General features: G+C 35.1%; 2 protein-coding genes across 2 annotated transcripts; one reads left to right on the top strand and one right to left on the bottom strand.

The window, feature by feature from the left end:
• Positions 1-1,123: 1,123 nt before the first annotated feature.
• On the top strand, positions 1,124-10,033 carry LOC132051881 (aldehyde dehydrogenase). The gene is made up of 10 exons (XM_059443132.1): positions 1,124-1,581; positions 4,317-4,385; positions 4,475-4,571; positions 5,232-5,438; positions 7,085-7,200; positions 7,311-7,415; positions 7,514-7,686; positions 7,784-7,874; positions 8,748-8,897; positions 9,556-10,033. The coding sequence occupies exons 1-10, from the start codon at positions 1,387-1,389 to the stop codon at positions 9,784-9,786; spliced, it is 1,434 nt and encodes a 477-aa protein (XP_059299115.1). The 5' UTR covers positions 1,124-1,386; the 3' UTR covers positions 9,787-10,033.
• Positions 9,739-13,163, bottom strand: LOC132051882 (uncharacterized). The gene is made up of 3 exons (XM_059443133.1): positions 12,921-13,163; positions 11,587-12,215; positions 9,739-10,940 (listed from the first exon to the last, which is right to left on the bottom strand). The coding sequence occupies exons 1-3, from the start codon at positions 13,092-13,094 to the stop codon at positions 10,499-10,501; spliced, it is 1,245 nt and encodes a 414-aa protein (XP_059299116.1). The 5' UTR covers positions 13,095-13,163; the 3' UTR covers positions 9,739-10,498.
• Positions 13,164-14,919: the final 1,756 nt, after the last annotated feature.

The following is a 14,919-nucleotide window of genomic DNA, read 5'->3' as shown; positions in this document are numbered from 1 at the left end:
ATTATTCTGTACCTGTTTCTATAGGAATAACTAGCGATGATGGCCCGGGCGAACATGAACAAAATTTATACTTTTATTATATACTATTTGAAACTTTCAATTAATCCCTTTTTGTCTACCTAAGAAAGATTTAAAGATAAAGTGAAGATATTAAAAATGATTCATGTATTATATATGAACAATATTTACTGGCCCTAACCATTACTCTAAAATAGTTGGAAGTAATAAAGTAACTTAATCTTGCCATTTCTAGGCTAGAGCTGGTACAATTATGAGCATACTCAACTTTTTTCTAAATTATTTTTGTTAAATATTTCTTGTCGATTTTGGTTTCAATAATAAATGATTTCAATTCTTCAACTTTATTAATGACAGTTACTCTAACACTAAATTTGTATGTTCAAAACATGGCTAATATAAAAGTAAGCATCGTGTAGTAAAAACTTTCCTTATTATATTTTTTTACGAATGTAAATTAAGTTTATACTCAAATTTCCTAGTGTAATTTTTTCATAAATTTTGTTAGTATTTTGAAAGAGACAGTTGGCATGCAGAAGACAACTCCTTTTTCCTTCTTAGTTGAAAAAAAAAAAAAAGAATAATTGTACTTATCAAATTATCTTCAAGAATATTATTTTAATTAGAAACTGTTTTTAATTGTGTAACATCAAGTAGTAAATATACTATAATTATAATAATAATCAATTATTAAATTACCAAAAAGAGTATACATAGTATATTATAATAATCAATATCAAAGCAGAGCTCAAATGAGCAAGTCAAATGGTTGGCGTGCGAAGAAATTATTTCAGTGGGCCCCCCTTCTTTTTTGTTTTTAGTCTTGAGAAAAAAATGTGGACCAATGCAGACTCAGGCAACTCGAGGGCTTTTCCGTCAATTCACCTTGATGGGAAGTTGCTCGATTCCCGTTCATTAATAGTGTGTGTGTTTATATATATATAATATAAAAACTATACATTATTGTCACCCAAGTTTTTTTTTTTTTTTAAGAAAATATATATATATTACGAGCGTGAGAATCACTCTCCTTAGCGTGGCCTTCTTTCGCAAAGATAAAACACACTTTACCAGATGACGTGCACTATTTTATTAGACACTACGAACGACAGTCCCTCCTATAACCGGACTTGTCTTTTCGAATTTCTATAATTATTATTATATACATATATTCATATCACATACTAGTAGTAATACAATATTCAACTATTTATACATCCAAAATTCCGTCATTATCAACAAATTAACTACTCCTATATCTATATCTATACATACACACACAAATCGCCGGCGAAGCATCGGCGACAAATACAAAGTCGTGGCAGACATATATACAAGTTGTATAATCAAAGTGCATATTGCAGAGTAATGGCTATGGTGGATACAGAGGTCATTGTGAAGGAACTGAGGGACACGTACGCGAGTGGGAAGACGAAGAAGTACGAGTGGAGAGTGTCACAGTTGAAAGCTCTGTTAAAGATTGCTGAACATCATGAAAAGGAGATTGTTGATGCTCTTAATTCTGACCTCTCTAAACCTGAACTCGAAGCCTTCGTTCACGAGGTTTATTAATTAGTACTTTTCTTCCTTTATATTATATGCATATCTGTTGTAAATTGTGTACACATAATTTCAGGGCTGCATAGTTGGTAGTAATATTCCGTTATTGATAGGAAGTTCTGAGTTTTCAGCACCTTTTGTCCAATATATGGAACATAAAGTTGGGATTGGAATATCGAGTTGATCTTTCAGATGGTCACTCAATTAATAGTTATAATCTCGGAAAGTCACCTTTCTTCTTAATTGTGACCTCTCTAAGCCTGAACACGAAGCCTTTGTTCATAAGGTTTATCACTCTTCTTCCTTTACATCATCTGTCTATGTATCCGCTCTCGATTACATGTAACAAGTAAGAGTGAACTGCATATATATAATTGGTACTAATCTTTCGTTGTGTGATACGAAATTATGAGTTTTTACTAGCGCCACTTGGTAGAATTTAATATCTGAACAATAAAGTTATGTGTGATAGGAAGTTATGAGTATTTAAATTATGTACATATAATTTCGGAGACAGCAACTGGGGCGGAGCTATGTGAATCCTTTGGTTGAAAAATTACATTATATATACAAGGTTAAATTAATTTTATGTGTATGTAGTAGTAGATGTTTAATATACTTGGCTTCTTTGTGTATTTACTTCTTTATATTTTGAATCTCCTAATGAAAATCTTAGCTTTCTCACGAGACATCAAGGAAGACTGAATTGCATAATTGGTTATATTTCGTTGTCTGATAGGAAATTCTGAGTTTTCAGCACCTTTCGTACAATATATGGAACATAAAGTTGGAATTGGAATTATCGTGTGCTGATTTCTCACATGGTCACTCAACTAATAGTTATAATCTCGGAAAGTCACCTTTCTTCTTAATTCTAACTTCTCTAAGCCTGAACTCGAAGCCTTTGTTCACGAGGTTTATTATTTGTTACTCTTCTTCCTTTAAATTATATGCATATCTGTTTGTTTATGCGCTCTCCATTACATGGAACAAGGAAGAGTGAACTGCATATATAATTGGTATTAATATTTCGTTGTGTGATTGGAAAGAATGAGTTTTTTAGGGCCTCTTGGTAGAATTAATATATCTGAACAATAAAGTTAGAAAATTATGCGTGATTGAAAATTATGCGTGATTGGAACAATAAAGTAGATGTTGAATCTCCTTGGCTTCTTTGTGTATTTACTTCCTTTATATTTTGAATCTCCTAGTGAAAATCCTAGCTCTACCACGACATCAAGGAAGAGTGAATTGCATAATTGTTTATATTTCGTTGTGTGATAGGAAATTCTGAGTTTTTGGAACCTCGTTGTAATATCTGAACAATAATGTTGAGGATTGATAGGAAATTCTAAGGTTGGGATTGGAATTATTGCATGCTGATTTATTAAGTATAATCTGCTTCTCTCGGATTTGGAACTCCTCTAAAGATTTTGTTTTACAAGCTTATGACTTTTGAATTAATCATGGGATTTTTGAGGACTTGTTTAGTTTATTCTTTTTCTTCCATTTGTGACTTTTATACGTCCTTGAACAATCGCATGGAAGGAATTAGTAAGGTATAAGTTATACAATTTTAGTATTGGTTTAGTAATTGAACTGGGTATGTTGTTGTTGTTGTTGTTGTTTAGTAATTGAAAATTTTACAGGCTCTTTTTGTTTGTTGGGTATTTTTCTGCTTTTAAATCAATTATGTAAAGTTGGATTTTCTGTCTTTTTTTCACGGTTGCAGATTTAGTATTTAGGTTTTAGTTAAATAGTCTAGTGCAAAATCAGTTCTCTTCTCTTTTCATGTTTAGTTTTCTGGCTTGTATTGTTGAATGTTCTCAGAGTGAACTATTTGGCTGTGTTAAGATTAAAGGAAAATCAAACATATCTTCTGGCTGCTCCTTTATTGATGGAAGATCTTTGTGTCCCTTCAAACAGTAGGACAAGATTTTGTTGATATGGACCTCCTTTTTATTGTTTTAGATGGTCCGAATTTTGGACAAGGTTTGAAGGTTAAGTGGACAATTATGCAATAAATGAAACCGATTATGGTCTGTTTTGCTGTTTCCACATGTCATGCTCTTGCGAGGTACTGAGAGTTTACACCAATAGATAAAGAGAAGAAATATCGTGACAACTGATAACAGCGAGGACATAGCAGTGCCAAGAAAAAAAATTGTGTCTCCTTTCATCAATGAATCAGGACTGTCAGTTAGACAGCAGATACTGAATACATTTATACTGAAGTAAATTTTGTTGCAACACCTTTGATCTTCTCTTATCTACTTAAAGTAAATATATATTTCATAGACAGGAAATCCTGCTGTGCCCCATATGATCAATGTGAATGCTCACCGTAAGAATGTGCGCTGGTTTGACTAAGGTTGATGTTTCAGAGTTTTATGACACGATTACTCTGGAAAATAGTTGAAGTATTGGGAAGGCACAATTTTAACCCAAGCAGTGCTTTTTGATTAAAATTCAACATCCAAGTCCCAGTTTCAAAAATAAAAAATAAAAAAAAATCAACATCCAAGTCCAGTAAAGTTGACCCTGTTCAGTTACATTGAAGTATTTGGTTGAATACTTTTCTTATATTCTGTTTTGATAATAGCAGAAATAGTTTTATCATAAATATATAGAAGCTCATGGGAAGGGCATAGATATCTTATATTTAGTCAAGGAACTTCTTAGTTATGTTCGATCCGCTTTTCTTTCTGTCTTCTGATTCATGTGTTCTTTTAATGCAGATTTCTATGATGAAATCAGCGTGTAAGCTTGCATTGAAGGAACTAAAACGGTGGATGAAACCGGAAAAAGTAAATCTTTATACGTATTTATAGATACAGATACTACCTTGGTTACAAATTAATAGAAGCCCGTTGATGCTAACATATGGAAATTACAGGTCAAAGCTTCATTAACCACGTTTCCTTCATCAGCTGAAATAGTTCCGGAACCCCTCGGTGTTGTATTGGTCATATCAGCGTGGAACTATCCGTTCTGTATGTGAAACTCTGTCCATTTATCTCCTTCATAAGTGCGTGTGATTAGTTTCTCCTTTCAATATATCTTTAAGCAAGTCTCAAGTTAGAAAACAGTCAAATCACTTTCTTTTGCAGAAATTTCTGTTGTGTTATAAACTCTTATAATCACCATATAATCAGGTTATGGTGACTCCTTGAAACTAAATACTATATATGAAATTATGAATGAATAATGTCAATAACTGAGAATTTTAGGATGAATCTTCTTGCTTTTTGTTTTTGCAACTTTAGATCTTTGTGACTCACAATGCGGAGAGAAACATACCCCTCATGTGCTTACACTAACCGTCTGTGCTTGACGTATCTGGCAATGAAGACTCGGTCATATTTAGTATTAAAGTTTCACTCTGGTCAAACTATCTGTTTTTCCAGAATAAAAAGCCAAAATCTAAGCAGATTCCAGTATGTTTTATCCTTTTCTAATGCAAGCCTTCCAAGGGGCCTTTGTCCTTCTTGATGGCGAGTTTTCCATTTATCCTTTATCCTTTATCAGTAGTTTACTGCTACTGTCTGATTGTTTTATGATAGATGAGTATACGTTAGATGAAAAGTTACAGTGCGGATGTATTAATCAGTTATTGATACTATGTTATTCCCTCCCCCTTCTTTCTATTCCAGTGTTGTCCCTTGATCCAGTGATCGGAGCTATTGCTGCTGGTAATGCTGTAGTTCTGAAACCATCAGAAGTAGCCCCAGCTACATCTTCATTGCTGGCAAAACTTTTGGGGGAGTATATGGATGCGACTGCTATCAGAGTTGTAGAAGGTGCAGTACCCGAGACAACTGCATTACTGGAGCAAAAATGGGATAAGATACTCTATACAGGTCTGAAAAACTTCATTACTGGTCCACTTTATCTCCATGTCATTCATAGAGTAAAATATCTGGGAGGATTATTTATATATGCCCAAATCTGTCAGCATCTCCGGTGGCGATTTTTTTTTTTTTTTTTATCTTTTAGACTTCGGAGACTACTGAACTGGTTGGTTAACAATTTGGTAATTTTCCTACAGTGTAATTGACAGGTCTTGATAGTTTTTGCTTTTACGTCACCTATTTTCTAATGCATCACAAGTGTAACCCACTAAAGAGAATGAATGTGATATAACATTAGACTGATTGAGGTGCCTAAATGCCATTAATTTAAACATCTAATTTGCTTTGTAGGAGAATGACATGGTAGAGGAACATGTACTACATAGAATAGATATGAAATGGTCGAAATAGGACGGTGCAATGTGAGTATCATGTATAGAAAGATACTTAACAAAGTCAATGGCAAATTCAATACGAAGGTTGTGACACCCGCAATGTTATATGAGGGTTAATATTGCTATAAGGTGGACAATATTAGAAATGACCACATCAGAAAAGGGTGCAAGTAACAAACATAGAAGGCAGTATCCTGGCTTAGAAATGTCTTACGTTGACCTCAAAATACATTGGTCCACAGGTACAACATTATAAGGTGCTAAACGGGGATGAGGTACATGTAAATAAAGTTACCTCAACATATCTACAATCTCTCTGAATTAATGCAGACTTATCTAAGAACAGAACAGTGTAAGCACGCTATCCACAAAAGCAATAATATAGTTTAGATTAAGACTTAGTTGTTATTTTTACACACATTTGGTTTGGGTTTGCCAACTTGCATGTCAGTGTGGGGACTAAGTATGAGATTTAGAGAACCTCGAGTTTAAAAGAACCCTAATATGTCTTAGAAGACAAATTAGGTAGTAGTATTGCCAAGAAATGAACCCGAATTGTATAAGCGGATTTAGAGGATTCACATACTCGACCTTGACTGGTTTGAAATTGAGGCATAGTTGGTTGATACTAAACTTGTTAGAAACTTTGACTGCTGTATATTTGAAATCTTAATGAATGTATATTACTGATACCAATAGATCATGATATTTTCTTAAGTACTCTTAATGCTAAGCTTCACTAGGGGAGGAGCTGTATTTACCAACAGCAGGGTTGGGGATCCCTTAACAACAGGGTCCTTGATTTATTTTAAAATTAATATTAGCTATAGGTAACTTCTTTATGGATCCCCATAGACACATCCCCCTCCCCCCATGGCAGGGGAAACGAGACAACAAATTGAAACTGTGTTATTGTTAGTTCTCGGTAGTAGTCAGAGGGATATCTTCTTCTCCATTTATGATATTTTTACTGGAAACTTGATAAAAAAGAAGAGCAGACCAAAGTCTGTCAGCCCACCCTTGTATGTGCATGTGAGCTTCCGTGCAATAATAAGTCTAATCGACTAAAATACTACTGACGGTTAGTTTGGATTGCAAGGTTCACATGTGTTAGTAGACATTGTGATAAAGATAAGTTACTAACTTGGGCAAGTAAGTTTTGTTTGCCAGACGTATCTGTAGTTGATCTGTTCACTATGATAATAGTTAGTGAGTTATATATTCATGTTATCATTTGCAATCAAACAAACAATACTGTAGGAAATGGAAAAGTTGGACGGATTGTGATGGCGGCTGCTGCAAAGCACTTGACACCTGTGGTTTTGGAGCTGGGTGGAAAATCTCCAGTTGTTGTTGATTCAAACATCAATTTCAAGGTAATATTTCTTATTTGTTCAGTCTCTGAGTTAGAACATACAATGCCAAAATTCATAATAATGAGCTTCTCAAGTTTTCTTTTTTATAATCAAATTGTTATTGCTTTAAGGTTGCAGTAAGGCGTATTATTGCTGGCAAGTGGGGCTGCAACAACGGACAAGCGTGCATCTCTCCTGATTATATAGTCACTACCAAAGAGAATGTGCCGAAATTGGTGCGTTTTATGAGACCAAGGAGCTTTTATGTGTGACATTATGCAAAATCTGTTACTCATTGTTTTTAGTTTTTGTTCCTCTGATTCCTCTTTGCCAGCTAGATGCTATGAAACTTGAATTGGAGAATTTCTACGGGAAGGATCCACTAAAATCAGGAGATTTGTCTCGCATTGTGAATGCTAACCACTTTCATCGACTATCAAAGTTACTGGATGATAATAAGGTTGTTGATAAGGTAGTTCATGGAGGTCAAAGAGATGAAAATAACTTGTGAGTCGACCACACTCTTTCTCCCCTAACCTATTATCATAAAGATATCTTTTTATGAGCTGAGAAATCATTACTTATATTCTTTTCCTAATATCAGAAAGATTGCTCCTACAATTCTTCTGGATGTCCCGGAAGATTCTTTAATCATGAAGGAGGAAATATTTGGTCCTCTACTTCCTATCATCACGGTAAGACCTACACTGCCTGTAAGAGGTGACTTGTAGACCTACACTGCCTGTAAGAGATACTCTCTTTTGTCTTGGTAACAAAAAGTTCGCTGATAACAGTAGTTATGACCTTCTAATGAATTAGATTTTGTCTACAAGATGGTCAATTTTCTAGAATAACTTATTAAGAGCCCGTTTGGATTGGCTTATAAGCTGTTTTCAGCTTTTTTGAGTGTTTGGCTGGCCAGCTTATAAGCCATTTTGTGCTAAAATAAGCCCAAAAAAATAATTGGGCCCGTTTGGCTTAGCTTATCTAAAGCAGCTTATAAGCCAAAAAAATAAGTTGGGCTACCCCAACTTATTTTTTGGGGCTTATAAGCTGTTTTCAGCTTATAAGTTGCTTATTTTAAGCCCATCCAAACAGGCTCTAACTTTCGCGTCTTTTTTGGTATTGAAATTCATCATCAACAAAACTGCTTAGACAACTGTGAAAATCTATGGCTCTTACAGGCTCTAACTTTCGCGTCTTTTTTGGTATTGAAATTCATCAGCAACAAAACTGCTTAGACAACTGTGAAAATCTATGGCTCTTACTTTTACTCGGACCAGCCCAAATGAGGATACTCTCTTTTGGCAGCTCAATCCTCATGGCAATTATTATGCCATTTCTGTCCATGTACTAAACAATACAGAGTATAAACTTTAAGCTATAGGTCAAAGCTTAACAGATTTTTAGCTACATCATTAAGTCTAGAATGACCAACTTCCAACTTTTGAGAATGAACAAAGCTCAGGTGGGCGATTTGCTGAAAATTCTATCTTAGTCTGTTGACAGTACCGTTTGCCTCGGTGAAGTTCTTGGCCTGAATAGGTGTTGCTTCTCTTTTTGTGAAGGTCAATAAAGTGGAGGATGCAATACACTTCATTAATGCCAGAGAAAAGCCACTTGCAGCATATCTGTTCACAAACAAGAAGAAACTGGTGGAGGAGTTCATCATGAATGTATCAGCAGGCGGTCTGCTGATCAATGACACCACTTTACATGTAATTCTATCTTTGCCTACTAATCAAATTTTCTAAGCTCGACTTGTGCTAAGATGACTTCAGGTTTATTTATCTGCTTAGGAGACATGCATTGAATTATCACATTAATATACTTTAAAGTCCTCATGCTGATCTCAAACTTTCTCAGACTATTATATTTTACAAGCAAATGTGAAATTGTCGATAGTTTTCTTTCGATAGGGTTTGGGAGGTTTGGGAAGATTCAAAGTGATAATTTGAGAGATTATTGCTGGTGGAGATTCAACTAAGATTTTTTGAAGTTGAAAATGAAATAGGAAACAAAATGTCTGAAGCATTAAGCTTGATACGACACCTGAGAGGGAGAGAAACTATTTTTAGAAGAGATTCTTCGTATCTAGAGAAAGTAGCAAAGGTAAAAGTAATTTGTGTGTCGAAATGTACTATTTTGGTGTATTATTATTTGGCCTTCAGATTGCTACTGAGAATGAATATAGAGTATCTGATACATTTCTTAATCACGAATGCTGAGGAGTATCTAAACTGTACGATAAATTTTTCATTGGTTAATCGTGCGTGCTGGTGCTGGATTTCATTGGTTTATCTAATTTTATATGATTCAGTGCGCACTTGTCAAATGTCAAATCTATTGATGAACTGTAATATTCATATCATGCAGCTTGCGATTTCCTCTCTTCCATTTGGAGGAGTCGGGGAAAGTGGAATGGGTTCATACCATGGTAGATTCTCATTTGAAGCTTTCAGCCACAAGAAGGCAGTTCTGCACCGCAGTTTTGGCGGGGAGGTAGCTGCGAGATATCCACCTTATACACCTGGCAAGACGCGATTTCTCAAAGCCCTGTTAAATGGCAATATACTCGGGCTCATTCGTGCTCTGTTTGGGTGGTAAATGTTCATTTAAAATTTGAAGCTCGGATTTTCTGGTCTGAGCCCACTGCCATTCTTATAGCTTTCCAGTCGCTGGATATTATCCTAGAAGTAGGTGATCACAGTGTTTCCACCTGGAGGCATAAACATTTTCAAGTCACTTCTTTTGTTAAATTTCGTATATCCGGGAAGTTACTACATATTTATTTTTCTTGTATAAATGTTAACATTGTTTAATTATTATCAATAATAGAGTTTTAGTTGTTAAATTTTATTTTTATTATAGTTTACTGCGCTGTGCCTACTGTGTCTGACATTGCTAATATGATCCACAGTTTGGATACAAATTCATCAACATATTGAGGTTAATCATCTAATGCTTACTAGTTGGCTATTCTGATCAGGATGGCTATAGGGCTTGTTACTGGGGATGGTCTAACCACTGCATACACTATTTCTTGCATACAATGCCTATTAATGTTTTAATAGAATAGTATTAGCTGATTATAAAAGAAAATTCTTCTAACTAATCCAGAAGAAGAAACCTAGAACATGCAAATCTATTGGTAAGAGTCTCAATAGTTCTGGAACACTTGTGAAGAAGCTCCTTTCTTTTGTTAAGAGAAAACCAAGCACCATTTTAACAACCTGCATCATTCTAATACCTTGTTTTACTTGGTATGGTACATCTAATTGCAAATCAAGCCCACCAAAAAAAACCAAATTAGTTTCCCTCAACATGAATCTTCTAAAATCCTGAATACATCAGACTTCTGTTCCTCCGTAAGTTCAGTTGGAAATGCTACTAAGAAAGTGACAATCAAGTTCCCTCTGGTCCCTTCCTCTTTGGGCTTAGGCATACCTTGTCCTGCTATAATCTTTTCATAACCAGGACAAATAATATCATCCACGGTTAAACTCATCTTCTCCCCACCCAACAAAGATATGGAAATAGTGCAACCTGTTAGAGCTTTTACCAATGGGATTTCTACTGCCAACTCCAAATCGTCGCCGTCTCTCTTGAATAGAGGGTGTCGTTTTTCTCCGATCACGAAGATTACGTCTGCTGGGGAAGTGCCTAGCCTCTCATTACCTTTGCCTTCAAATGTTATCTTTGTACCTTTTGTCCATCCTGGCTTCACTTTGATTGTTAGTACTTCCTCCTCTTCTGCTAGCCTGAAAAAAAATGAACAGAGGACACATCCTCAGCGGATATGGTAGTAAAGCATATCACTAACTTAGAGGCTAGTTATTTAATGTTATAACAAATGGAATCAAATAAATAGTACTCCCTCTTCCAAAAAGTATGATAAGCTTGTACTCCTATATTTTATGACACAATCTTATTTTTTCTTTAATATACTTTTATAGCCACACAAACATTATGGAATGTTTAAGACCATAGGGTTCAAAAGCCTTACAGCCCCACAAATGTTAGTAGAAATAGCGTCCGTTGCCCACTTTTTTACTCTAGCTTTGAAAGATAGTCATTGTCATGTTGCTTCAAATTCTACGGGGGAAACTCCATGATCATATCCTGGAGATCATGGAGTTTTACAGGTGGAATTTGAAACTTCATGACAACGGCTGAGTTTTCAGTTAAAGGGGCTGAAAAGTGGCTATTTGTGAATTTTCCCCTCACGTTATGACCTATTTATGACCACAAATTTCAAATATCTTCATTTCTTTCTTAAATTTCGATACAAGTCAAACTATGCCAAAAAAATTGAAAAAGTGGGAGTAACTAATTCCAATAGTAGGTCATATCTACAAGCTAAAGTCAGAAAAATAACAACAAAAAGAGTAGTAAACAAACTCTTACCCAATATCTGTAATTGCATCTCTTGTAACTTTCATCTTCTTAACGCACCCAAAGCACAACTCCTCTAGGGTGCACTCAAGTGTCATTTCCGTAGGTGGTGGCTTTACCAATCCAGTAGAGTTGGAAAACATTATCGGAGTTGAGCTCCTCCGGCTAGCATTATGCGAGAACGAGGCTGGTAATGTTGTTGAGGCTGTGGGTGTTTCCCCACCACCATTCCGTAGGCTCACACTCCGCGAAAAGGTTTTTGGAGCTGCATGAGTAGTCATGTCAACATGACTATCATGCGTACGACTGGCATTACGCGAAAGTGTGCCCGTGAATGCCGGTCCAGTACTGCCACCACTAGCACCACCACCACCACTGCCGTTACTGGAATGAACAAAGTTGTGATTTTTTACGCTTGTGGTCCGAAAAATTCGAGAAATAGTCCTGGAGAGTCGAGAAGGGCTAGTGTTTCTTGAACCAGGAGGACTTGAAATTGGAGAACTTGTGTAGTAATAATGTTCGTTGCTTTGGTGTTTATTATTATTAAGTCGGCCGCCTCCTTGTGCTCCTTCATTGTGTTTATATCTAAATTCTTCAATGTCATCTATGGCTTCATCAACACTGCTTTTCTTTACACTAACCTGCTATTTGATTATTGAAGAGAACATACGTTAGCATCTGCATGCATGTGATGCAACACGCGCATGGACGATTGCAACATGGATTCATCAAGTTTAACTTAACTCAATATTCTTCACACGAAACATTGATATATATGTAAAAAATTCTTAAAATTTCGACACATACTAAGTTCTATATAAACCTATAATTGCAAAAGTTCAATGTTTTCAATGGTGATAACAGATATAAAAGTTGAATCCGTCAAATTTAAATTTAAGATCTCATTTTATGCATGCATACATTCATTAATCGGGAACTTTTTTATTTTTTTTATTTTTTTCGTGAGACAATTTAGGATTTTCAAACATATGCAAAAATCAAATTATTTTTGGTTAATAGTATTATCTATCTTGATTTCACACGTCTAATTCTGTTTCTGAAAAATGATTAGATCCATCATTTTCCAATTCTTAAGCAAACAAAGAAAAAGTATATAGAGATATTGGCTCTCGTGAAACAATCGTGCATGTCACATAGATTAAGAAAAGAGGATAATAATTCAATCAAACCTATTAAACGATTTTCTTGCCATCTTTTAAAATCTTATTTTTGAGCAACATTCATGGGGTTCACATTCTTGTCAACCTAACCAATTTGAAAGAAAAAATAAATGGTATACAAGTATACCTTGTGATGATGGCAAAATAAATGGTATACAAGTATACCTTGTGGTGATGATCTTGGAGGATATTGGATTTGGGCTTTTGATCTTTATGTTGTTGATTATGTGTCTTCTTAGGAGATAAAATTGAGACGAAGGATTTACAAACTTTACACACACTTCCAAAGCCAAAACTGCTGCAAAACTCATGAGATGTGGGCCGTGAATGATCTGCCATGGAACCAACACACAGAAAAAAATTACACAGAGAGAGAGAAAGATAGAGAGAGAAATTGAGATTAGTTGAAGTCTAATCTTAGAACAGATGATTGGTCAAAAACATAATGCGTTTTAATAGCTATGATTGGTTGAATATTTAAAAAAAAAAAAAAAAAAAAAAGTACTCCCTCTGTTTCAATTTATGGGAACTCATTTCCTTATTAATCCGTGAAAAAAAGAATGACCTCTTTCTATATTTGAAAACAATTTAATTTTATGCAATGATTTATAGCCACACAAAATATATGTGGCTCATTTGACACTACAAGTTTAAAAGTCTTCTTTACTTTCTTAAATGTGCCTAGTCAAATGGGTTCGCATAAATTAAAACGGAGGGAGTATAATTTACGGTTACAGTCTCTCTACTTCATGTCTTATAATTTACTACTAATTTATAAGCTTTTACTATTTTGAAAAGAGTTTTTGTGCTATTTTCAAATCTTTTCTGTATAAAAATAAATACTTTTGTAAAAAATATAAAATTTAATATAAGTCTATAAAAGGCTACAAATGGCGAGATTGCGGATAAAAAGAGTGTGACGGCTAGGGGCGGAGCTAGCCCTTCGGGCGTGAGTTCGGCCGAACCCAGTATGGTTGTTCGGACTTTATATTTGTATTAAACGTTTTCTCAAATATGTACAAATTATTAATTTAGAACCCAATAACTTTAAATAATTAAAACCCTGAACCCACAAGCTTCAAATCCTGACCCCGCCTCTGATGACGGCCAAAAATATACCTGTTTGGTCCTTCCTAATTCAGGGGTAATTACCTAATTATACGTATTAAGTTAGCCCTCGTATGAATAGTCATTTGATGGGCTTATTTCCCATTAGTAAAAAAATTACGCGAATTGGCCTTCATATGGAAGGGTCTTTATTTTTTACCCTCAAATTGGTGGTCTTTAATTTTTGTCCCTACTTCTAATTGAATGAAAATTTGTGAGTCAAAGTATCCATATTCGCTAGTCAATGAAATCAGAGATTCGGATTCGAACCCCAACAGAGGCAAAAGCCAAAAAACAATATCGGAAGTCAAGATTTCATAGCAAACTATATGTACTCGGGCAAATGTTATGCCTTAAGGCATAGTTTCTATATAGTTTCTTTTCCGGCATAGTTTTGTAGTATAATTTAATTTCTACAAAACTATGTCAGACAAGGCATAGTTTCTATGCCCTGTGGCATAGTTCTGTATGTTACTTAATTCCCACAGAACTATGCCGGACAAGACATACTTTACATAGAAATCTGAATAGACATAATTTGCTATGCTTTGCGATTTTTTCTAATACTCTGTTGGGCTTCGAAACCAGAATCTCAGGGGTATGTTTTGCCACTTAAAGTGCCGAAGGGTAAAAATTAAAGGAGCAATTTGCACAATTGTCCTTATTCGGGGGTGGTCTTTAATTTTTGTCATTTGCCTAAAAACCCATGGTCAAATTTTTTTTAAAAAAATCGCAAGGCAGAGTTTAAATTTCGCAAGGCAGAATTTATTTGCAAAACTCTACCCTTAAGGCAGAGTTTGCAATCTTATAATGCAGAGTTTGTCTTAAGGTAGCAAACATGCGAACTCTACTTTATAAGGTAGAGTTTGCCTTCAGGCAAACTCTACCTTCAGGCATAAGGCAAACTCAACCTTCAGGTAGAGTTTGAATCCAAAACTCTGCCTTGCGATTTTTTTAAAATTTTTGACTGAACGGGAGTTTGAATTTGGAATCCATGAGTTTTTAGGCAAAGGACAAAAATTAAGGACCAACAATTTTTGGAGCAAAAACTAAAGAC

Source organism: Lycium ferocissimum, chromosome 4, assembly GCF_029784015.1.
Source record: "Lycium ferocissimum isolate CSIRO_LF1 chromosome 4, AGI_CSIRO_Lferr_CH_V1, whole genome shotgun sequence".
NCBI lineage: Eukaryota > Viridiplantae > Streptophyta > Magnoliopsida > Solanales > Solanaceae > Lycium > Lycium ferocissimum.
Note: the sequence above shows the minus strand (reverse complement) of the source record. Positions and strands in the feature narration are given on the sequence as shown.